Below are 25,226 nucleotides of genomic sequence, written 5' to 3'. Positions count from 1 at the left end.
ACTCCACACCCTCTAACATTTCTCTGATGAAAGTAGGGACATCCTAAGGAAAAGCAGGACATTTTGGGATCAAATCAGAAACCGGGATGGCTTCTGTAAATCCGGGACTGACTCTCCTGGAAAATGGGGACACTTGGAGGAAGAGGAGAGGAGGCAGGTTCCTAGCACTACCCAAAACAGTGAGGTGGGCAGGGCCTTGAGTGTGGCTACTGAGCTGGAATTAAGGAAGAAGTAGCACTCTTGACGCGAGATGCTGGTGGCGCTGTGGGTTAAACCACAGAGCCTAGGACTTGCTGATCAGAAAGTCGGCGGTTTGAATCCCCGCTACAGGGTGAGCTCCTGTTGCTCCGTCCCTGTTCCTGTCAACCTAGCAAGTTCAACAGCACGTCAAAGTGCAAGTAGATAAATAGGTACCGCTCCGGCGGGAAGGTAAGCGGCGTTTCCATGCGCTGCTCTGGTTCGCCTGAAGCGGCTTAGTCATGCTGGCCATATGACCCGGAAGCTGAACGCCGGCTCCCTCGGCCAGTAAAGCGAGATGAGCGCTGCAACCCAGAGTCAGCCACGACTGGACCTAATGGTCAGGGGTCCCTTTACCTTTACCTTAGCACTCTTGAACCCTTTTTAATAAGAACATAAGGAGAATCCTGTTGGATTAGGACAAATGGCCTTCTACCCCAGCATCCTTTTCTCTCATAGTGACCCACCAGGTACCCACAAGCAAGACCTGAGTGCAACAATATTCTCCCCAACAAATATATAAAGGCCTACCGCCTGTGACAGTGGAAGTATAACAGAGGTAACTCCGCCCTCAGTGAATTGGTCTAATACTTTTGAAAAGTCTTCCGAGTTGATACCCATTAACACATCCTGTTAAAAGTGAATTCCATAGTTCAGTCATGCGCTGTGTGGTGAAGTATTTTGTTTTGTCTGTCCTGAATCTTCCTGGAATTCAGCTTTGTCGAATGCCCCCTGGTGCTGGTATTATGAAAGCAGGGGGTCATCATCTGCCTGATAAATACAGAGAGAGAAAAACTGAGGTGCTTCATCCAGACTGCAGGATTGTAAGAGCAACGAAAAGAGGCATGCAAGATAATGCCACGTAGATCACAATATTCTAGATCAGTGTTCTTCAACTTTTTTTGGGCAAAGGCACACTTGTTTCATGAAAAAAATCACGAGGCACACCACCATTAGAAAATGTTAAAAAAATTAACTCTGTGCCTATATTGACTATATATAAACTTACCGGGCTGCTGCTGCTGCACAGGGCTGGACTCACTCGTCTCTCTTCCGAGACCCGACCGTGACTGACTGGTTCCAGATGACCTCCTCACCTCATGCTGCACCTGCGGCCTGGTCTGGATCCGGATGCGGTCTCTCTGCAGTGCCGACTCCCGCCGAGTCCTGGTCTCCGTCCATCTCCTCCTGCTCCGGTCCTCCTGGTGACTCGAGTCGCGACGTCTTCTTCTTTCCGCTGCTGTGCACACTGTGCTCAGGCAGGAAGGAAGTCGGAAGATAATGTCCTACTGTGATAGGTCCAGGCTGGAGTCTGGACCAATCACAGCCCGGACATCAGAAAAGTGGAGGGTGTCCCCCTGAGGAGCGCCAATCAGTGCCCCTGCTGGCCGAGGGTGGGGTCAAAAACCCCACCCCATACCCAGGACACAGTCCGGCACCCGCCTAGTGGACGAAAATTTGACATTTTTTTAAAAAAAAAATCTTTCGAATTTTTCAATTTTTCCCACGGCACACCAGGCAACATCTCGCGGCACACTAGTGTGCCGCGGAACAGTGGTTGAAAAACACTGTTCTAGATGACAAGAACGGGTTGTCCCCAAATTGTCCAAGTCCCCTAGGAGAGCCATTTTAGTTGTGCTCCATCAAGGCACACTAATATCCTCATCACAGAGAAATCGCTCCCTATTAACGGCATGGGGAAGGATGTCAGAGCTGGGTCTCATGACAGGAGGCAAGGTCCTGGAAAGGAGGCAAAATTGAGTGTAGTGACATAAGGCGAGGTTGATCTGTTGGAAGAAATAGGAGTAGCAGGCGAGTCCTCATATAGCCCAGACTAGATAAATCTGAACTGAAAGCTTTCACAGAGATCAGCCTCACCACCTGGCCTAATTTGGCCTATTGCTCTCCAAGTGCCTCATTTGCTGGTTTGGCTTGTTACCCTATACTCCAGCTAGAGCTTTTTGGTGGCATACAGGCTGAATGCCTGCCTAGTATCTCTTAGGCTCCAGGTTTAAAATTTGCTGCAGACTCACGCTATAAAGTAGCCTGTCCTCTAGCGCTCCTGTTAGATTTTTCCATCATAAAAACTTTGCACCATAATTCTGTAGGGGGGGGGGCAGAGAGAGAGAGAGAGAGAGAGAGAGAGAGAGAGAGAGAATGTTGTTATGGTGCCAGTGTCCTAACCATGGGTAGGCAAACTAAGGCCCGGGGGCTGGATCCAGCCCAATCACTAAGCCCGCAAACGGTCCAGGAATCAGCGTGTTTTTACTTGAGTAGAATGTATCCTTTTATTTAAAATGCATCTCTGGGTTATTTGTGGGGCATAGGAATTCGTTCATTCCGCCCCCCCCCCCCAAAAAAAAATATAGTCCAGCCCCCCATAAGGTCTGCGGGATGGTGGATCGGTCCATAGCTGAAAAAGTTTACTGACCCCTGGTCCTAACCATCAGAAATGTTATGGGATTTGTTTTAATACAAAAAAATTGAATCCCTTTGGCTGCCTACACTGCAAGATGATCTCAGTTACAGTGATAAGTGTTGCTTGCTCACATATTTACATATAAAGGAAGACAACAGCAAAAGCTTTGAGTGGGCACCCAAGAAGGAACAGCAAATCACTGGTGGAGGAATACAATAACTTTGTTTTGTGTGGTTCAGAAATCCTGTAATAACATTTCTAATTCAGCCACTGCATTGAACTAAATTATGCACATGGGTACTTTCCCCCCTTTGCTCAGATTGAATTTGCCTTATTACTAACTACGTTTTGGGTGCTTTGATAGAACTTGCAGAATGTGGGATTTTGTGGTCCCCGTTTCCTCCTCCCAATTCCTCATGGAACTATGAAGAAATAAGTTTGGAGCTGTACTTTAACATGGAGACAGGAAAAGTCATGTGTCACCATAGATTCCAGGACAAGAAGCCTCTGGCTTTTATGAATTGTGCAAATTGAGCAAGGTTTTGCATATGCATGCTTCATTTCCCATAATTCTACATTTGTTAATACTGGGAAGCAGGCAAGGAATTATGCAAAGTGCTGGAATTGCTGTTTGGTGAGTCTCTGGCTTGGAAAATTTTGATTGAGCATTGCCACCTCTGCCCTGTTGTGGAGAGCCTGTGGGATGCTGGGCGATAGCCAAAGAGATCAGAGAGTGATCAGAAGCAGGTGACAAGATACAGAGAACAAGGAGCTCCTAAGTAGGTTTCCGTGGTGGAGTAGGGCCAGACCAAGACATTTTGGCACCTTAGGCCATGGGTAGGCAAACTAAGGCCCGGGGGCCAGATCCGGCCCAATCACCTTCTAAATCCAGCCCGTGGACGGCCCGGGAATCAGCGTGTTTTTACATGAGTAGAATGTGTCCTTTTATTTAAAATGCATCTCTGGGTTATTTGTGGGGCATAGGAATTCGTTCATTCCCCCCCCCCCTAAATATAGTCCGGCTGCCCACAAGGTCTGAGGGACAGTGGACCGGCCCCCTGCTGAAAAAGTTTGCTGACCCCTGCCTTAGGTGAACCACAAAATGGCATCCCTCCAGTTGGGAAGGTGGGGTGAGTGAATATCTACATTAGAAACATAGGCGTTGACTCCTTGGGGTCCTGGGTGCCCAAGCACCCAGAAAATTGCCCATGAAGGGGCCAGGCACCCATAAATTGTGTTGGTGGGGGCATGCTGCAGGGTGTGTGCGTGTGATTTCAGTAAATGAGGGGACAGATTTCGGTGGCGGATGCACAGGCACGCTGCAGGGGGAAAGTCCAAATTTCCATTATGATTCTTCTAGAAAGATGTCCCCAGATGTTCTACAGGTGGTCATTTATAACTGACCAGTGAAGAAATCCAACAGAATAATGAAAACAGATTCTGAACTGCAAGCAGGAATTCAAGCCATTGTTTACGTTGTAAATACCTGTTTAATTGTGTCCAGAGAGACAGCATCAAACTAACCTTTCAGGATCCAGATGTATGGTATAAATTTTGCTCTCTAATTCATGTTGGCCAACAGAGAGCTGTTACTAGAATTAAAAGGTTGTCTGACTGTAGACTTCCGCTATTGATCCAAGTGCTATACAGTAACACGGAAACGAGGGTCAGAATAGGTTTAAATAGTGGTACGACTGGTGCTTTAAAATGTTTTATCGGTACAGTGGAACCTCAGAATCCGAACGCCTGTAAACTCAAATGTTTCAGTTCCCGAACGATCGAAAACTGGAAGTGGTTGTTCCAGTTTTCAAATGATTTTCGGAAGCCAAACGTCCGGTGCAGCTTATGCGGCTTCCACTTGGCTGCAGGACGCTCCTGCAGCCAATCAGAAGCTGTGCCTTGGAAGTTGAACGTTTTGGAAGTCAAACAGACTTTCGGAATGGATTCCGTTCGACTTCCAAGGTAAGACTGTACTGTTATGTGGGTTTATCATGGCCTTTGGCTAGAACAGTAAAGTTATTGAAATTGAAAAAGTAAAACAAAACAAAACACATGTTCCACAAACTATGTTAGTTATAGTAGTCCCACCCTAGAGATTTGCTTTAGTCAGTGGTGTTGGGCAGAAATTTCCTTCCAAACCTTACAATATACCATATTTTTTCATGTATAAGACGTCCCCTATTTTTGGGGACTCCAAATTAAGAAAACACACCTCAGCACTTTCAGTGTATAAGGTGAGCCCCAATTTTAATCCTATTTTTTGGTTTTAAAAAAACCCCATAGTCTTATACAGTGGTACCTCGGGTTAAGTACTTAATTCGTTCCAGAGGTCCGTTCTTAACCTGAAACTGTTCTTAACCTGAAGCACCACTTTAGCTAATGGGGCCTCCTGCTGCCGCCACACCGCCGGATCCCAATTTCTGTTCTTATCCTGAAGCAAAGCTCTTAACCTGAAGCACTATTTCTGGGTTAGCAGAGTGTGTAACCTGAAGCATATGTAACCTGAAGCATATGTAACCCGAGGTACCACTGTACTTGGAAAAATATGGTAATTATGTACACATTCACTTCTAGCTTGTACAGTCATACCCCATGTTACGTTTGCTTCATGTTACGTTCTTTCAGGTTACATCCTGTGGTGACCCGGAAGTACCAGAAAGGATTACTTCCAGGTTTCGCCGCTTGTGCATGCGCACAAGCGCCAAATCGCACCGTGCACCTGCACAGATACAGCGCTTCAGGTTGCACTCTTCTCATGTTGTGAATGGGCCTCCGGAACGGATCCTGTTCGCAACCAGAGGTACCACTGTATTCTGCTTTCTTGTGTGGGAGAGCCATGTTAATGTGTTGAGATTAGAGTTGGACTATTGCGGAGGAGACCTTTCCCTCTTGAGCTTAGGCTGCTCAGTATCTCTCAGTCCATCACTGCCTCACAAGCCAGTTGGAAGGACCAAAAGGACAAGGGATAACCTTGGACGGGCAGTTGAGGTGGGTGAGGTAATATATAACAAATTATTGCATGCTTGTTTGTCACTTTAAAACGTATAAATGAGAAACATTTTTTTTGGAGGGGGGGGGGAGTTGTTGCCTGCTGTTCTCCAGATTTCCCTTCTGGGTGACTTTGGTATTAATTTGATCAGTACATGCCTGACGAAGCAAGCTGTAGTTTACCCCCCTGGAGTCAGAGCTGGTTCGGGGAGCAGTTCCCTCTACAAAGACGGGAACAAATTTGTCCAATCTGCTAGAAAGAGGCCACTTGTGCCTTCCAGGCATCTTTGGGCCCGTTACACTACAATCTGTAGAAAAATGTGCACACTGAGATTTTTATTTTTTTATAAAAAAAAATATGATGGTCTTTGATCCATTCTCTTCCTACCGCTTCTGGTTTAACACTGGAAAATAAAGTTAAATAAATAACAGAAGAATTCACCTACCTATGGAATTAGGGGGTGAAGAACAGAGCCATCAACTGGTGGGAAAGGCAGAGCGTATGCTTTGAAGTGTTTTATTGCCAGTCATCATGATAGAAGCTGTGTATTGAAAGAAGAGGGGACTGTAGATTGCAAGGATCGCTGAAGGGTGCCCTGCATTACTCTGAGTATTTCACGTTCTCTGCCTTCACTTGAATAGTGTTGCCAATATCTTTTGTGCATTACACCCCCACCACCATAGGAGTCGGTGGCAGATGTTATTTGACAGAAGCGAAAGTGATATAACCAGCATTAGAGGTACTGTATTTTTCGCTCTATAGGACGCACTTTTGCTCCTCCAAAAATTAAGGGTAAATGTGTGTGCGTCCTGTGGAGCGAATGCAGGCTCCTTGGCTTCAGCGATAGCAACGCGAAGCCTCCGAAGCACAGAGGGAGCGCTCCCTCCACGCTCCGGAGGCTTCGCGTTGCTTTCGCTGAAGCCTGGAGAGGGAGAGGGGTCAGTGTGCACCGAATCCTCTCGCTCTCCAGGCTTCAGGGATAGCCGCCTGAAGCCTTCGGAGCGCAGCACGAGTTCCCGCTGCGCTCCGGAGGTTTTGGGTTCATTTTGCTGAAGCCAGGAGAGTCTTGCTCTTGTAAGACTCTCCTGGCTTCAGCGAAAGCAACCTGAAACCTCCGGAGTGCAGCGGGAACTCATGCTGCACTCCGAAGCCTTCAGGGATAGCCGCCTGAAGCCTCCGGAGCGCAGCGGGAGATCCCGCTGTGCTCCAGAGGCTTCGGGTTCCTTTTGCTGAAGCCGGGAGAGCAAGACTCTCCCGGATTCAGCAGAGAGGGAGAGCTGCGCAGCGTCCCTTCAGCCAAGCGGGAGGAGAAATGGAAGGGGCTCCGTTTCTCCTGCCGCTTTGCTGAAGGGGCGCTGAGCAGAGAGGGATATAATTTTTTCTTTCTTGTTCTCCCCCTCTAAAACAAGGTGCGTCCTATGGTCGGGTGTGTCCTATAGAGCGCAAAATACGGTATAAGAGGTATACATGCTACCCTGTGCCTGGAAACCCCAGTGTCTTATAGCGTTGGTCCCCTACGCAGTTGTGCCCCATATTTCAATCTGTGCATCTTGAGTTGTATTCAAGTGAACCCATTAACGTTAAAGGACCTTAGTTGGTCGTGCCCATAAATTTCAGCGGGGCTACTCTGAGCAGAATTGACGTTTGCTACAATCCTTTGTTAGCCAGAAGTGGGAGGGAGGGAGAAGAGAAGATAGATGCCATCAAGGTCATTCCCTTCTTCATAGCCCAGTTAGGCCATTTAAGCCATGTTTGCACTAGGAAATCTCAGATTCAGGCCTTACATGGGTGGAATTTGAACAGAGAATATTCAGGCCAGGAGGAGGACTGAAGGCCAAACTATACATTCATCTGCATGGTTATGTAAACAGTGGGTATGAGGAAACTTTGAGCAGTTTTGGGACTGTAGGGTTTGTGGAAGGGAAACCCCTCCCTCCCACAACCATGGCCTTGAGTAAAATAACCTCTCCAACACTACAGTTTGCATTTTAAGGGAAACCGCCATGGGTCCACCCAAGATACTGCACCAGTTTCCCCAGTTCCTATGGAGGGTTGCTGCTTGAGCATCTCTCCTGTCAGAAGCTGGAAACTTTCCACTAGAAACCTAAACGTGGTGAGATCTCCCATTTCCTGGTCAGAGGAGTTCCTGGATGAGGCCGCAGGCTGTCTCTGTTCAACGTTTTTTTGTTGTTGTTACATTAAAAGGTAAAGGGACCCCTGACCATTAGGTCCAGTCGTGACCGACTCTGGGGTTGCGGCGCTCATCTCGCTTTATTGGCCGAGGGAGCCAGAGTACAGCTTCTGGGTCATGTGGCCAGCATGACTAAGCGGCTTCTGGCGAACCAGAGCAGCGCACGGAAATGCCGTTTACCTTCCCGCCGGTACCTATTTATCTACTTGCATTTTGATGTGCTTTCGAACTGCTAGGTTGGCAGGATCAGGGACTGAGCAACGGGAGCTCACCCCGTCGTGGGGATTCAAACCGCCGACCTTCTGATCGGCAAGTCCTAGGCTCTGTGGTTTAACCCACAGCGCCACCCGCGTCCCATGCTGTTGTTACATTACTGCTGTGCAAATTGCTTGACTCCATAAAACATAATGAAATAAGGCCAAACACGTTTTGACCCTATGGCTCATAATCACCACACTGGACTTAGAGACCTGAGGCATACTTACACTCCTACCTGAGTGGACTCACTTCTACCTGGCCTGGCCCCACACTCAGCACATAGGAACAGAGCCTGATGGATCAGAACAATGGCCCATGTAGTCCAGCACCTGATCTTACGGTGACCAACCAAGATGCCTGTGGGAGATTTTTAAGGAGGACCTGAGCACAAGAACATTCTCCCCTCCTGTGGTTTCCAGCAATTGGTATTCAGAAGCAGATGAAGTTGTCCTACAGGTTCTTACCATTTAGGCAAAAACGAAAACACTGTTTGTGGATAATCTGTGGTAAAGCTGAAGAGTCAAATTATCTTTCCCCCCCATTCTTTTTTTATTGTTGATATAGACTAATCTTTATTTTAGTTACTGTTTTTTATGTTGATTGTATATCATGGAGGTTGTTGTTAGCTACACTGGGCTCCTATGGGAGGAAGGGTAGGATGTAAGCATTAAGAAATAGTAGTAATAAGAAAGTTTGTATGCAGCAGGAAAAGGGAGCTACAGTGAAGCTTGGGAAGCCCTTGAGATGTGATCTCTCCTCCCCAACCCAGACTGTGCTGGCCTTGTGGATAGATGCGACTGGCCTCTGAATAGTTTTCCTAAATTGCAATCCCTTCCCTTCCCTTCCATTCAAGGAGTCTTGGACCAGAAGGCACATTTTGAATTTTGAGAGAGTGGGCGCCAGTCATAAAATGGCTACCGTGGCATAACACAAAATTAGAAGTACAGTGGTACCTCAGGTAACATACGCTTCAGGTTACAGACTCCGCCAACCCAGAAATATTACCTCGGGTTAAGAACTTTGCTTCAGGATGAGAACAGAAATCGTGCAGCGGCAGCGCAGCAGCAGCAGGAGGCTCCATTAGCTAAAGTGGTGCTTCAGGTTAAGAACAGTTTCAGGTTAAGAACAGACCTCCAGAACAAATTAAGTACTTAACCCGAGGTACCACTGTACTCTCTGACATTTCTTCGATGAAAATAGGGACATCCTATTCCTTAATAACATTAATAATAATTTTGCTATTATACAGTTTCAGGTTAAGAACAGACCTCCAGAACGAATTAAGTTCTTAACCCGAGGTACCACTGTATAATAATTGCTTCTCCCTCCTCCCCGGGACAACTTCAAGCTTGCCATGGAAGTCAGCTGTGTCCTGCTGGTCCAGATTGTGCAGATCACGCAATATTGATTTCCCCACTCTACTGCACAAAATACACAAAGTGTTGCAGCTGTATTTTCTAGTACCAAGAAAAATACACATCCCTTTCTCTCTGTCCTCTCTCTCACACACAGCTAAGCACAGATTGCAAAAAATTAAAATCTCTCCCCTTTTTTCTGCTTAAGTGCATCTCTCTCAATCAGACACATAGAGCATGTTTGAGCAACCCATTCACCCCAATTCAGATAAGCCTCTCCACAAGCAAAGGATACAACAACAACAACATTTTTTTATTTATACCCCAGCCATTCTGGGTGGCTTCCAACACACATAAAAATAACAATAAATCCTCAAACATTAATAGTAACAATCTGATCCAATATAAAAGTCACAGTAACAATAAGGTAGAAGTCACAATGCCTGTCATTAAATACCGTATTTTTTGCTCTATAAGACTCACTTTTTCCCTCCTAAAAAGTAAGGGGAAATGTGTGTGCGTCTTATGGAGTGAATGCAGGCTGCGCAGCTATCCCAGAAGCCAGAACAGCAAGAGGGATTGCTGCTTTCACTGCGTAACGATCCCTCTTGCTGTTCTGGCTTCTGAGATTCAGAATATTTTTTTTCTTGTTTTCCTCCTCCAAAAACTAGGTGCGTCTTGTGGTCTGGTGCGTCTTATAGAGCGAAAAATACGGTAAATGTTCACCGACCTGGTGCCCAAGAACACCAGTGAATACCTTTGGGGGTTTAGGGTTGGCAATCGCTGCTCTATTCATATAGAAAAGCTGGAAAAGGGTCAGGAATTAGGAAAGGCCTTGGAGGACCTTGAGAGCCCCCCCCCCCACACCTTGCCAAATGCAACAGAACATTGGGGCAAGGACAGCAAAATTAAATGACCTTTAGGGCAGAAAAATATGTTGCGTTTACCTTGTATGCAGTGGCCTCTCTATGGTGCAGGTCACCAACAATTTGTGTTTTACAAAGGAACAACATACTGGGAAAGGTTCAGAGAGAAACTTTTAAGGAGGACACGTTGGATCTAAGAAAGAAAACTGTTTAAAGGGAAGACAGAAGAAGCTGGTTATGGCCAGCCTAGAAGAAAGAAAAGTAATAAGATATTATGTTGGCCATTTTCAGTTATGGAAATAGATGCTAGTTAAAAAGAGCAAGGGGAAAGCAGCTGCTCACACTTTCCCTTTGGGTGCGTGGCTTGAATAGTTTGTGTATATATCCACCCAAGACAGTGAAGTACATTCCTTACAGTTAATTGCTTTCCTTTCCTTACAGAGTATGTAATCCACCAAGTGATCACTTTCCATCTCTGTAGCTAGCAGGACAGCAGAAGTGGGCAGTTACAGGGCGAGCAATTAGCATCAGTATGGTTGCACTAATATTGCTTTCAAAAATCTGATTGCTGCATGGCCAAGGCCAAGACTGTGTAAAATTAAAATCAGTGTCTCTGAAACTTCTAAAATAGTCTTTTTCTGAATTAAAAACTGAAGGCACACTTCACTCCATACCCTCCAACATTTCTCCAATGAAAATGTTGTTGTTGTTTAGTCGTTTAGTCGTGTCCGACTCTTCATGACCCCATGGACCAGAGCACGCCAGGCACTCCTGTCTTCCATTGCCTCCCGCAGTTTGGTCAAACTCATGCTGGTAGCTTCGAGAAAACTATCCAACCATCTCGTCCTCTGTCGTCCCCTTCTCCCCGATGAAAATAGGGACGTCCATTAACACCTCCCTCGTTCTCTTAGAATGGCAAAGGTGCCAGAACTAAGTTCTGGTGAGTTCCAGCTGAAAAACAGCCCCGGGGATGTTCTATTCCATACACTCCAACACTTAGCCAAGTATCTAAAGGCCTGTCACATGGAAGATGGAGCAAGCTTGTTTTTTCCTGCTCCGGAGGCTAGGACCAGGACCAGTGGCTTCGAGTGACAAGAAAGGAGATTCCATCTAACATCTGGAAGAACTTTCTGACAGTCATGGATGCTTTGGTTGAGATTCCTGCATTGCAGGGGTTCGGACTAGATGCCCCTCAGGGTCCCTTCCAGTTCTACAGTTCTGTGATTCCAGGTGAACACAAAACAAAAGACGCTGTCTTAAGTTATTTATTTATTATTTATTTATTTTCATTTCATTTATTAAATTGGTATATGCCCTTCGTCCTTAGATCTCGTGGCGACTCACAGCATCAATTACATTGAGTCAGACCCTCAGTCCTCCCAGTTCAGTATTGTGCACAGACTGGTAGCAGCTATTAAGGATTTCAGGCAAGAGCCTTTCCTAGAGATCAGGTGCCAGGAGTTGAACATGGGATCTTTTACATCTGCAAGGTAGCCAGCAGCAGAAAGCGATTACAAATGGCACGACAGAAAAATCACACACAGTGAGCAACTTATTCTCCTGTGCTTATACGTTTATTGGGCTTACTTATTTCACATGGCAAACTAAAGGTAAAGAACGACTATGGGGTTGTGGCATTCATCTCATTTTCAAGCCGATGGAGCCGGCGTTCGTCCACAGACAGCTTTCTGGGTCATGTGGCCAGCATGAATAAACCGTTTCTGGCGCAACGGGACACCATGACGGAAACCAGAGCGCACAGAAATGCTGTTTACCTTTCCGCCGCAGTGGTACCTATTTATCTACTTGCACTGGTGTGCTTTCAAACTGCTAGGTTGGCAGGAGCTGGGACAGAGCAATAGGAACTCACCCCGTTGCAGGGACTTGAACCGCCATTCTTCCGATCGGCAAGCCCAAGAGGCTTAGTGGTTTAGACCAGTGTTTCCCAACCTTTTTTGGGCAAAGGCACACTTGTTTCATGAAAAAAATCTTGAGGCACACCACCATTAGAAAATGTTTAAAAAATTAACTCTGTGCCTATATTGACTACCGTATTTTTCGCCCTATAGGACGCACCGGCCCATAGGACGCACCTAGATTTTGGGGGGGAAATAAAGGGAAAAAAATTATTCCCCCCCCCCAGACGCGGGGCTGGGGCGGGAGAAGCCCGAGCTTCCCCCGACCCCAGCCCCCAGAATGGGAGCCAGAGTGGCTCCCGGAGCTTGCGGGACTGGGGGTGGGGGAAGCCCGAGCTTCCCCAGCCCCCAGAAAGGGTCCGAGAGCGATGGCGAAGGCGAGCGCACCTTTGCCATTGCTCCCGGAGCTTGCAGGAGCTAGGGGTGGTGGAAGCCCGAGCTTCCCCCGCCCCCAGCCGCCAGAGCAGGTCAGAGAGCGATGGCGAAGGTGTGCGCACCTTCGGCATCGCTCTGGGACCTTGCGCGGGCTGGGGGCGGGGGAAGCCGGAGCTTCTCCCACCCCCAGCCGCCAGAGCAGGTCGGAGAGCGATGGCGAAGGTGCGCGCACGTTCCGCATCGCTCTGGGACCTTGCGCGGGCTGGGGGCGGGGGAAGCCGGAGCTTCTCCCGTCCCCAGCCCCCAGAGCGGGTCGGAGAGCGATGGCGAAGGTGCGTGCACCTTCGCCATCGCTCTGGGACCTTGCACGGGCTGGGGGCGGGGGAAGCCGGAGCTTCTCCCGTCCCCAGCCCCCAGAGCAGGTCGGAGAGCGATGGCGAAGGTGCGCGCACCTTCCGCATCGCTCTGGGACCTTGCGCGGGCTGGGGGCGGGGGAAGCCGGAGCTTCTCCCGTCCCCAGCCCCCAGAGCAGGTCGGAGAGCGATGGCGAAGGTGCGCGCAGCTTTGGCATCGCTCTGGGAGCTTGCGCGGCTGGGGGGATAGCTTCCTTAAGCCTGGAGAGCAAGAGGGGTCGGTGCGCACCGACCCCTCTCGCTCTCCAGGCTTCAGCGAAAGCCTGCATTCGCGGCGATGGGATGTGGGAGGGAGCTCGCTCGCCGCCCCGCGTGTGCTCGCCGCCGCCGCCCCGCCTCTCGCCGCCCGACTCGCCCGCCTCCCTCCCACGGCACACTAGGCAACGTCTCACGGCACACTAGTGTGCCGCGGAACACCGGTTGGGAAACACTGGTTTAGACCATAGCACCACCCACTATCCCTATATATGGCAAACTAGCGCTTCTCTCGCACCACCCCATTTGTGAATGATGCAGCGTATGCGGGTGTCTTTCTGACTCTACTCCGTTTCCTCTTAAACTTGTGGTATTTCTTATCTCCCTTCTCTTCTTGCCTCTTAGGTCCAGCCAGCCACAATAGCTCCCTCTTGACATCGCTCCCCATCCCAGGACGGTCCCTGCATTCGCCGCTGGACATCAAGCATTTCCTGACCTTCCGCTTCAATGGGGCCCCCCAGCTCAACCTCTTCCCCAACTTCAACACGGTGAGTCTGTTACTTGACCTGGTCTAAATGTTACTGAGGAGGAGGCATCCTGCTCGAGCAGAGAGGTTACCAGAGAGAGCTTTCTCCATCTGCAGAGGGCTAACTGCAAAACTGTCCTACATCTCCCGGGTCAAAACATGCAACGGAATCGCCGCTTGCCCCACCATGTGATTGCTGATGTGTCACTGCTTTCTTCCGGCCTCCTTTGCTGGTTCAATTTCATAATTTCTCCTGTTGATCTGCTGACTTCAAGGTCACCCAGAACACACATGCTCAGGGCTGGAGTTATGTGCGGTATCTATAGAAATACTGCAAGTGCAGGATGCCTCCACACACCCGCTCACGCCCATCAAGTTATGCCAGCCTTCTTTCGTTACAGTTGGGAAGCTTAAGCTGTCCGACTACACTTAACAAGGGACGTGAAGGTCACTGAGGATTGTTATGATGCCATGGGAATGGTCATTTGATAAGGTTGCCACTGTTGGGTGGTCTTTTGGTGGTCAGGAGGTAGCTGGGGATTCCCAGAAAGGTGTGTTCAACTCACTTTTCTCTTCCATTGATTTCCTGGAAATTTTTGTGCTGTGTTTCCTCTGCAAATTTAGTTTCCCTTCTGTTATATGGAAGGTGGAAATAATAGCTGGATTATCAACCCCCAGAAAGTCTAAAAATATGGAGAAGGTGCTCTCCAAGGAGAGTCATGCTTCCATTTTCTTGAGTGTCTTTCATAAGGATAGGATTATCTGCCGTGCTTGACCATACCAATGGCCCATCCTGTTTCCCAGTGGACAGATGTTTCCAAGAAGCCTGTGAGCAATGCATGAACTTAACAGCTCTCTCCTGTTTTTGTCCCTAGCACTTGATATTCAGAGATACTCTGAACATGGAGGTTCTATTCAGCAGTCATGGCTAATGGCCATTGGTAGACGTGCCCTCCATTAATTTTTCTGCTCCAGTTTTAAATCACCACATATTTTAATAGAAAAATTTGTAAGTGTTGTGTGAAGAAGTATTCCCCCAATTGGTTTAATTGAGTGACCCTAATTTCATCCATCCCAAACATCCCAATGCTGATTTTTGGTCAATTCCCAGACAAAGCAGAGCACATCCAAAGTAGTTGGGTGGGAGACACGCATGCCAGATACGCCAAAAAGCCAAGTTTCTGAATCATGGCAGGTCACAGAATTTCATCTTTTTCTTTTCTTTTTTTAATATCATATTTATTGAAATTTCCAAAAAAATCCAAAAAAGGAAAAGAAAAAAAGCAAAAAGCAAACATTTACATTTAAACCTTACTTTCAATAACATCTTTCCAGGACTTCCCCACACCTCCCCTTCTTGTATTCCATTTCCATTTGTTTAGTTCAACAAGTTCTTGTCCCAAATTTTTGACCTTATTGTATTTAGCCCATTATTCAATTTAGTCCATTTTATAAAAACATTTTTCCTTTATAATCAACAGTCTTTAAACATTAAAATCTTTTTCTAAGGTCGACCCCAATTCCCTTCCATGAATTCCCCTTTTTTATACTCATAACAAGACAAAATAAAGAAAAAAGAAAAGTTTAAAATATAATTGTCCACCCTTTGGATTCCCAAACTCCATCCCCCCTTTCCCGGTTTCGATCCCCAGTGTCCATCAGTCTATCTGCTATCAGCCTGGAGACCTCACAACCGAGAGAATTTCATCTTTTTCTTAACCCCCTCACCCCTTGCTCTCTAACATCTATTTGAAACCACTGGGTGAAACTGGCCACAGATATGAGATGAAGTGATGACATCTAGCTTTATTTTACATGCCTTTTTTGATCACACTCTAGGGAGGCAGTGGAAACCTTGAACATTGTCAGCTATGAGATACTGGACCATGCAGCAAAACAAGATGGAACTTAATCCAGATTAGATAAAACAGTTGTTGTCTGGGGGTGGAGAATATGATAATCCAGGTATAGGTGTTCAGTTCATTTTGAATGAGGTTGCACAAGTTCACAGCCTGAGGTGCTACTTGAATTGGATGATCTGTTGGGGCAGTGAGTAGTAGTACATTTTTACCAGCTTTGGCTTATGTGATTTCCTGTAAAAGTTAGAGCTGGCCATAGTCATTCATATTGTAGCGCTCTCCAGATTGAACTACTGCCAAGTGCTCTGTGTGGGGTTGCCCTTAACACATCTGGAAACTTAAAACTGGTGCAAGTTGTCTGGGGCCAGACAGTTGGCGCAGTCTGTTGATGTTTGTTCTGCCCTGATTACTTCTTGGTTTCCACGTTCAATTTGAGGTGCTAATTCTTACCTTTAAAGCCTGCTTGACTTGATACATGGATACCTTTTGGACCATATAGTCTTCTGTTCCTCCTCCTCCCATGCACCCAATGCACCCAGTGTAATATCTGAGGTCCTGCTCTGATTCCCCCCACTAAATTTAGTTCACCAGCCATTCATGAGGAGCACGGTCTCTTGGGTTGTGGTGGTGAGCAACTAAGGAATGTCCTTTCCACCGAGGTCCACCTGACCCCATGCTGAAATTTTAGGTGCCTGGCTGGAGCCTGTCTTTTTTTCTAAAGGACTTGGGTGTCATCTGACTGCTGGTTCAGTTTTCTTTCTCTCTGTTCCAGTCCACCTTTTATTGATCTGCCTGTTGATGTGGTTCCTTTGTTGGGTCTGCTGTTGTCAGTGGCTTCTTTTACTATTTGTTTTTCTGTTTTGTGTTCTTGAAATTCGGTTATTGTTTTGTTTTTCTGTTTTGTGTTCTTGAAAATTGGTTATTGTTTTACTGTCACTATTTTTGCAAGAGGGATTCAAGCACCTACTGCAAATTTAGATTTGCACAGTTAAAGTGGATCAAAGCGCTCTGTTACCCAGCACAACGAATCCACTTTTTAAAAGAAATGGACTTTATGCAGCTTGGAAATGACAGGGAAAGGCATTGAAAAATGTGGGGTGACATATGAATACCTGCAAGTAAATCAGGAGGGATGCAGGACAAATATTTACTGTCATATACCTGATCTGCAAACAAATCAGAACATATGCTGAACAGAGGCCAAACATAATCTAGCCCATGGGTAGAACAACTAAGGCCCGGGGCCGGATCCAGCCCAATCGCCTTCTAAATCTGGCCCATGGATGGTCCAGGAATCAGCGTGTTTTTACATGAGTAGAATGTGTATTTTTATTTAAAATGCATCTCTGGGTTATTTGTGGGGCCTGCCTGGTGTTTTTACATGAGTAGAATGTGTGCTTTGATTTAAAATGCATCTCTGGGTTATTTGTGGGGCATAGGAATTTGTTCTTTTTTTCCTTCAAAATATAGTCCGGCCCCCCACAAGGTCTGAGGGCCAGTAGACTGGCCCCCTGCTGAAAAAGTTTGCTGGCCCTTGATCTAGCCCCTCTGCATAAGCTTAACAAAAGCTATCAGGATGAATGCCAAATAAACAGGTTATCTGAAGTAGCCCATAGCCACTTCTGTTTCTTCTGAGGGCCCCTCCAAACATCCTTTTTATTGTGCATTCATAATGATTTGTGCTCATGATGCTGTCAGGGAGGTCACACACAATCCTGCTTTCAATACTGTCGGCGCCTGCAGAGGTTTTATGACGGTCATGCTGCTTCATTTCCAATCAGTGCCTATCCTGTAGATTTCCTGCTGAAATCCTGTAGCTTCTTATGCCACAAATGTTCTGGCTTATTTTGGTTCTCCTTTTGTTGCGCCATTGTGCCTCCACACAGCAACAATGTGGTAGCATCAGGGAAGCATTGCAGAACAAACGAAAGCAGAATAAATCCCCCACTATGATGTACTGTCGTTGTGTCCTGAACACATTGCAGAGGACACCCACAATAAAACACTGGAGAGTCTGGAGGGGCCCTGAATTAGAATGTGAGATACTAGTTGAAAGAGAAAGAAGGAAGGAAGGATGGAAATGTTGCTTAATGGAACACTGAGGACCACAACATTTGTGTTCCTTGCTTGCTCTGCTTCTGGAAATCTGAACTGCATTCATTCTGCCTTCTTCCTCTGCCTAATCTGCTGCAAGGACATACTGAAGATTCTTTCTGGCAGCTGGGACTCCTATCTAGATGTTAAGGTAACAATATAATGTCCTTAAGCGGTGCCCTACTGCTGCTGCATACCGAATTGGAAGGAGGCTCCTGCAGGATCATCTCCTCAACCTCCTGTGCCTCAAGGCAGAATACCTGTTCTGAGCAAAGCTGAATAAACAAAGCCCCTGATCGTTCTGATTGCTTTGCTTTGCAAAAACATTCCAAGCTAATCAAAAATAATTTGTGTTTTAAGGTTTTCCAGGGCCTCCTCCCCAGATTTTGTGATCATGGTATGGTACCTCCCCCTTGCAGCCTTCTCCCTTTTCTCCCTCTGACCACTCATTGGCGTCCCATCACCAGCCCCCTGGCTCTGAGCCTTCTTCCCTTGGGGGTTCCCTAGCTGGTGCCTCCCAGCACTCCTCTGCATCCAGCCAGTCCATGACGGAAGGGAATCTAAGGAACTCACCCAAGATTTCTTAAAGGAAATCAAATGTGAAATTGCTTGTCTCCTAACAAAAACAATATCAATTAGCAGCCACGCAATAAGAAGGCAGGTTCTTTTATGGATCAGTAATTGGTTAAGGAATAGGAAGCAGAGAGTAGGAATATATGGAAAGCTATCTCAGTGGTCAGGACGCGGGTGGTGCTGTGGGTTAAACCACAGAGCCTAGGACTTGCCGATCAGAAGGTCAGGGGTTTGAATCCCCGCAACAGGGTGAGCTCCCGTTGCTCGGTCCCTGCTCCTGCCAACCTAGCAGTTCGAAAGCACGTCAAAAGTGCAAGTAGATAAATAGGTACCGCTCCGGCGGGAAGGTAAACGGCGTTTCCATGCGCTGCTCTGGTTCGCCAGAAGCGGCTTAGTCATGCTGGCCACATGACCCAAAAGCTGTACGCCGGCTCCCTCGGCCAATAAAGCGAGATGAGCGCCGCAACCCCAGAGTCGGTCACGACTGGACCTAATGGTCAGGGGTCCCTTTACCTTTACCTTTACCTTTACATCAGTGGTAAGAGGTGGGGTTCCCCAAAGATCTGTATTCTGACCTGTGCTTTTTAACTTGGATCTGGAGTTAGGGTGAGCAGTGACATGAGGTGGCCTAATTTCTTGATGACATCAAATTATTCAGGGTGCTAAAAACAAAAAGCGTTGGTGACGTGCCCCCAAAGAATCTGTTAAAACTGGGTAAATGGGCAACATTATGGCAAATGTGATTCAGTGCCAGTAAGTGTGAAATGATGCACAGTGGGGGCAAAGCATCCTCATATTTCATAGGCGCTGATGCTGTCCAAGCTGAAGGTGTGTGACCAGGAAAGAGAGATTGGGGTGGTGGTGGGTAGCTCAAGGAAAATATTGACCTGCATTAAGCAACTGTGAAAAAAGTTGAACAGCATGCTGAGTGCCAGGACCTCATGATAATTGCTTCCAAATTCTTCTTGATACTCACAGTGAAGAACCCAGTGAAGGCCACTTCTCTCCCCACCGCTGTTGCCATGAAAAGTAGGGAACAAATGGGAGCAACTACTCTGGCTAATTCTGAGCTGAGCCTTAATTTTGGAGGGGTTGGCCTTGACTCCTAAGTAGCCCAGAAGTTCTGAACTGGGAAGTTCATATTCCAAACTTTGTTGGCATCACTTTTGCTTTTCTTTTATTTCAGATTTCCCCTTTATTTAACCCACCCACCCAGCACTAAAAAATAAAATGGTGGCGGTGCTTATCTGATCTATCGTTAACTGGTATGCAAACCCATCTCTTAATCCTGACCCACAAGCTGTAAACTACTAGCATACATAAAGCTTCCAAGCTCCAGTGGTTCTATGGAAACTATTCATTTCCAAACAAACAATTCCATGCTAGGAAGGTGTCCTGAAGTCCTCTCAGATGTGCAAAGCTCTTGAAGATTTAACAGCCACTTGCAAAAAGGCACAGTTTGAACCCCTCCTGTCTCTCTCTCTCTTTGCTTACCCATCTCTGACCTCCAGAGACTTGACAGGAAGTTCAGCGCCACAGTCTCTATTTATATATCGGTGGGAACATCCCAGGGATAAAACAGAAGTAATTCGAGTCAATGCAAATTGGTTATAAAGCAGAGATATAGGATTAATTTTTTATTTTTTTTAAACCACTCGGAATACACTGCCCTCAAAATACGCTCTTCGGTTTTCTGACAGTTCACTCCCTTAGCTGGGAGGTGCAGAAAGATCTTTCCAGCAAACATTCTGGAATAAGCACATCAAGAGCAGGAGAAATTGTTAGGTAGGTACCATTTTTGGTACAGGAGACACAACTGCAGCCTGTCGGAACGCAACTGACGTTTTAAGTTTCCCCCTTCAAGGTAAATTAGGAGAGCCATTGCCTGTGCTTTGCTTTCTTGAATCGGGATTTTGGATACAGTATATAGGTAGGGAGAGTGTAGCTGCCTGCCTGATTGTTTTAAAAATGGAAGTGTTTGGATTCTCAAGCAACCGTGAAGCATCAGCAATGCTTGGGATTCATTGGCTGAACGGTTTGTTCTCCAAGGGGGAGCAGGGGCAGTATGTCAGCTCACGACTGAGCTTGCTGTTAGGGTCAAGGAACTAAGCTGGGAAATCTCAGCAGCTTGCATGGTCCCATGGGTAGGCTATTGATACTTCATTTGGGTGCATAATTTCAGCACCTTTAGGAAAGGTTGTGAGCATCCCTGTTGATCCCATATCCCGATGCCACACTGAATTGGACCAACCGATCCCAGTAGCTATCTTGATCTCTGATGCTAGAACTCAATATTGCCTCAAATTGGCAACAGTGACCAGAAATGATGAAGCTTTGCAAAGAGCATATTTGTGATTGCTGGTGAAACCTTGCTCTAGGTCTCCTTGCTGCATGTTCTGTAATATTTTGTGTGTGTGTGTGTGTGCGCGCGCTCGCATGTAATTGTGGAAGGGGCCCTTTTATGCATTGTACGACTGCTTTGGACCCAGCCACCCAGAAAAATCTGTCAGGCCACCTCAATTCTAGATCCCATGTTGTAAAAGCCTCCTCATTCACCCTGCGGCTTTTATGCTGAATTGCTGGACTGATTGTTGATGATTGCCTTTGTCTGCCAATTTGTTACTCATTTGTTTTATTGCTTTACCCCTGTCATAAATGATTGACTTTTAGAATGGGGAAGCTGTACGTCTAATTTTGCGGAAAGTCGATTGATACACTTTTGTAAATAAATTAAATATAAATAAATTATGGCAGTCGCGACCCCAAGATGCGCTGATAGCCACTTGCTGTGATAATAACGGGAATTATTATCATCAGCACCACAACAAATAAGGCACTGTGTGGAAATTAGACAGCAGTCCTGGGCACACTTATCCAGAAGTAGCATGCGTGGGATTTTGGCCTCAGCATACAGGAAGAGCCCCCTGGCTACTTATAATCTAAAGATGGCTTTTGAAAAGGATGAGACAAATTCATGCAGACGATTAGCTATGCTACAAGTGAAGCATCCATGGGCAGAGGGGGCATACCTCAGAATTTGAGTTGTTACTTTTTCTTCCCCTTGGCTCTTGCTTCTGTTTTGTTTTTTAATGTCCTCTGTTTTGGGTCAATGGAGGGATTGTACTCAGATGAAGGTGATGGCTGGCTGTTGAAAGGTCCTGTGTAAGAGGCAGGGAAGGGAAGATCTCCCAGAGTGGGAAGCTAGAAGCTCCCAGGTGAAAGCTGGGAGGGTCCAGCTCTTTCTTTGTTAAGACAAGGTTTAAGATCTACCTGTGAGAGAATATTTTGCATTCTTCTTCCTCTTTTTTCTGTTTTTGTTTAGATCAGTTTAGGTTTTTTATTGTATTGTATTATGAAAAGCCTTAATAAAATCTTTTTTAAAAAGAAAAGAGTATGAGTCGTGGTGGTGGAATGGTAAGTCCATGCTTATTAACGTGTCAGGGGCCACCTTTTATGAAACATACTCAGAGTCGAGAGTGGATTTCATGCTCTTTATTCAGCTCATAGTGGTGAGGAGGAATGGAAGTTCCCTCAGAATGTCTGCTTTATATACATTATTTACACAATGGGCCCCACGTGATTGGCTAATTCCGGGATTCTCCTATAGGCCAATCAGGTTGCGGATTCACTTCCACCTGGAGCTGGATTGGGTGGCTCCTGTGGACCAATCAGACTGCTGCATTCTGGACCCTATTGTTCTAGGGCCAATCAGACTGCTGCATTCTGAATCCTATTGTTCTAGGGCCAATCAGACTGCTGCATAACACCTTAGGAAAAAACCCGCTGGGTTGTGGATCTTTGGTTCTGTCCCACAAGTCAGCTCTTGTTTTCCAATTGTATGCTGCCATGGATGCTTTTTTAACTGGAGGAAAGAATTGTTAACCTTTATGTACTAAGCTTGGATCCTAGAACAATAGGCAGGTAGGATCCTAGAATGCAACAACTGATTGGCTTGCAGGAGAAGACCAATCAGGCTCCAGGAGGAAGTTAATCAGGCTGGTAGGATCATAGAATGCAGCAACTGATTGGCAGGAAAAGACCGATCAGGCTCCAGGAGGGAAGCGGAATCAGCCAATCGGACGGGACTCATTGTGTAAATAATGTATATAAAACCCTAAGGTTTGGGGGGCAATCCAATCACTGTTTACAAGCTGCAATAAAGAGCATGAAATCACTGCTGGATGCTGAGTATATTTCACTAACCATTGAGGGTGAAATGGAGTAAATGAAGAGAGATCGCTCTTCCCCCTCACCTCCTGTGATCAGGTGATGGACCTGCCTCCATCTTGCACCGCATCCCTGCACCAGGTGGTTACTGCTTTGAGCACGCCACCTTCAAGATTGGGACAGAAGGTTCCTTTGATCACTCAAAATTCTCTGATCCAACACCAACACCGTCCTTCCTGCCTCCAAACCTGCATGTGCCTCTTCATTTTTATTCCAGATGAGTGAGTAAAAATTTCATCACGAGCATGGGAAGGCACCACTTCATTAATCACTTTCTGTTGCCAGTTCTGCTCCCTTTGGGGATGGAATTTAGGGGTCCAGATAATGATTCCCTTGTCTGCACGCTTTGCCTGCTAGACTGATGCACCTGTCTGGACAACTAAATAGCTTTGTTGAGAAATACGATCACCTTCAAACCTCAATCTCTCTCCCCTCTTCCTGACAGCCAGCCTCGGATAAGATAATCTTCCAGAGCCACAGGGCTAAGAGAACAATACGTGCATTATAGATTATGGTTGTGCTCAAACACACACATTATTTTTATATTAGTTTCTCCCACCCCTTCCCTTTCCCCCCCTTTCTACCTCCCTGTTCTCTGCTCTAATCCGTTTCTACGTTACTTAATGCAATCGTTTTGTTTGAACTTGAAGTAGATTTTCGAACACTATGGAAACAAATGAAACCAAGAATTGCAGCAAAATGCAGCAAAATGCAGTAGTGGATGTAGATTCCACCCTAGGTTGCTGCGGAAGTTCCTGAATCCAGTTGACTATTTAACCTAGGTTTTTAAAGCCCTGCACATTACTTTTAAGTTATCAGAAAACCATGGAAGGCTACATGGCCAGGCTCCAGTTTCCTGGTATTGCATAAATGAGTTCCAGAAAAAACGAAAATAAAAAAGCCAAAAAACTAGGGATGAGGAAATTTTGGTCTCTCACAAGTTTCTAATTTTTCCAGTCTTGAGTTTAGTTCACCAAATTTCTGCATTGCTTTGCCATTTGATTAGATTTTTTTTTAAAGTCATCAGCATTTAGTGTGCATTTCTCTTAATATATAAATATTTGCATGCAATTTTGCCTAATGTGCACAATATTTACCCACCCTGGAAGAATGGCAGATGAAGGTGATGGACTATATGGAACTGGCGGAGATGACCGGCAGAATCCGAGACCAGGGAGAAGAGTCGGTGGAAGAAGATTGGAAGAAATTTAAAGACTATTTACAGAAATATTGTAAAATTAATGAATGTTAGAATGATGTTGGAATGAAGTTAAGTGGTCTTAGCAGCAATGTTATTAAGGTTTATGTAAAAATGGATTGTTAATAGATGGGAACTTGAAGTAATAATATACTAAGATTAAGGATTAAGATAAGAACAAAAAGGGAAAGGATTTGCTGAATTAATTAACTGATCTGGGATGCAAAAAAGGGAGGTGTGAGGAGGTCCGGGAAACAAGTGAACGAAAGATAAGATATGGAAAGACTGATTTGTTTTTAATTGTTATTCTGTTTTTTCTGTTTTTTGTATTTTATTTCCTGTTTTTTTATTTTTGTTTTTCTTGTATTACTGTAATTTTGTTTGAAACTTTAATAAATATTATTTTTTTAAAAAAGGAAAGAATGAATAAACAGTTAAAAGGAAAAAAAAATATTGCAAACAGTTTCCCCTGATACAATGCATTGTATCTTTTCAGCAGGATATGCATTTTTATGCACATGCCCCCTAAAATATGCATCTCTGTACATTTGGGGGGTGTTGGAGAACCGCGTTGCAAAATTTGTAGAAGTGCAAATCTCAAAAGATGGACGCTTTTTGGTTTGCATTTTGTGACACGAAGCATGATTTAAATAGGTTTGTATTAAAATTCAAAGCTGAACTGAATTGCTCTCTCGTTCCTGCTTGTGTCACCATAAAGACCTAACAAATTCATTATGGGACCACACTTTGGGAAATAATAATAATAATAATAATAATAATAATAATAATAATAATAATAAATGGCTTCACCAGGTGAGGGCAGCTGATGGGTCTCAAACCGTTGGTGAGTTAGGGACATCCTCTGCATGTGACGACAGGCTTTGGCAGATTAAGCAGGCAAGACAAATAGTGGGTCTCCTTTTTTTGGATTTTTGTTCAATAATACCCACATTAAGGTCACAGGCGTGGTGTTCTGGGGGGACTGAAATGCTTCGCTTGGTAGTTCTTGAATTCTGCCATTTCTGACATCATATTTGTGACCTGTCCGTTTGTTTTTTTGCATAGAAACTGGGCTGCTTGTCTTATGCAGAAGGACATTGCCAGCATATACACCATGGGTAGGCAAACTAAGGCCTGGGGGCCGGATCCGGCCCAGTCGCCTTCTAAATCCGACCCGTGGACGGTCTGGGAATCAGCATGTTTTTACATGAGTAGAATGTGTCTTTTTATTTAAAATGCATCTCTGGGTTATTTGTGGAGTCTGCCTGGTGTTTTTACATGAGTAGAATGTGTACTTTTATTTAAAATGCATCTCTGGGTTATTTGTGGGGCATAGGAATTCTTTCATTTCCCCCCCAAAATATAGTCCAGCCCCCCACAAGGTCTGAGGGACAGTGGACCGGCCCCCTGCTGGAAAGGTTTGCTGACCTCTGAGATACACTATGTCTCATTGGAAGATGAACAGGTGAATGAAACCGTGATGCAGTAATGAGTGTGGCCTACAGAAGCCATTGGCATCTGGGTCTGCTACAGGG

General features: G+C 45.8%; 1 protein-coding gene across 6 annotated transcripts in view; it reads left to right on the top strand.

Annotated features, from left to right (window-relative positions):
* Positions 1-25,226, top strand: part of ZNF385C (zinc finger protein 385C) — a 167,941-nt gene that overhangs the window by 119,742 nt on the left and 22,973 nt on the right. For all 6 annotated transcript variants that reach the window (XM_028702407.2, XM_077917438.1, XM_028702406.2 and 3 more), the window contains one exon: positions 13,620-13,762. In XM_028702407.2, coding sequence (XP_028558240.2) covers positions 13,620-13,762 — 143 coding nt within the window. The remainder of the gene's footprint in view (positions 1-13,619; positions 13,763-25,226) is intronic.

The sequence above is a fragment of the Podarcis muralis genome, chromosome 13, assembly GCF_964188315.1.
Source record: "Podarcis muralis chromosome 13, rPodMur119.hap1.1, whole genome shotgun sequence".
Taxonomy (NCBI): Eukaryota; Metazoa; Chordata; class Lepidosauria; order Squamata; family Lacertidae; genus Podarcis; species Podarcis muralis.
This window is presented reverse-complemented; position numbering and strand designations above follow the sequence as displayed.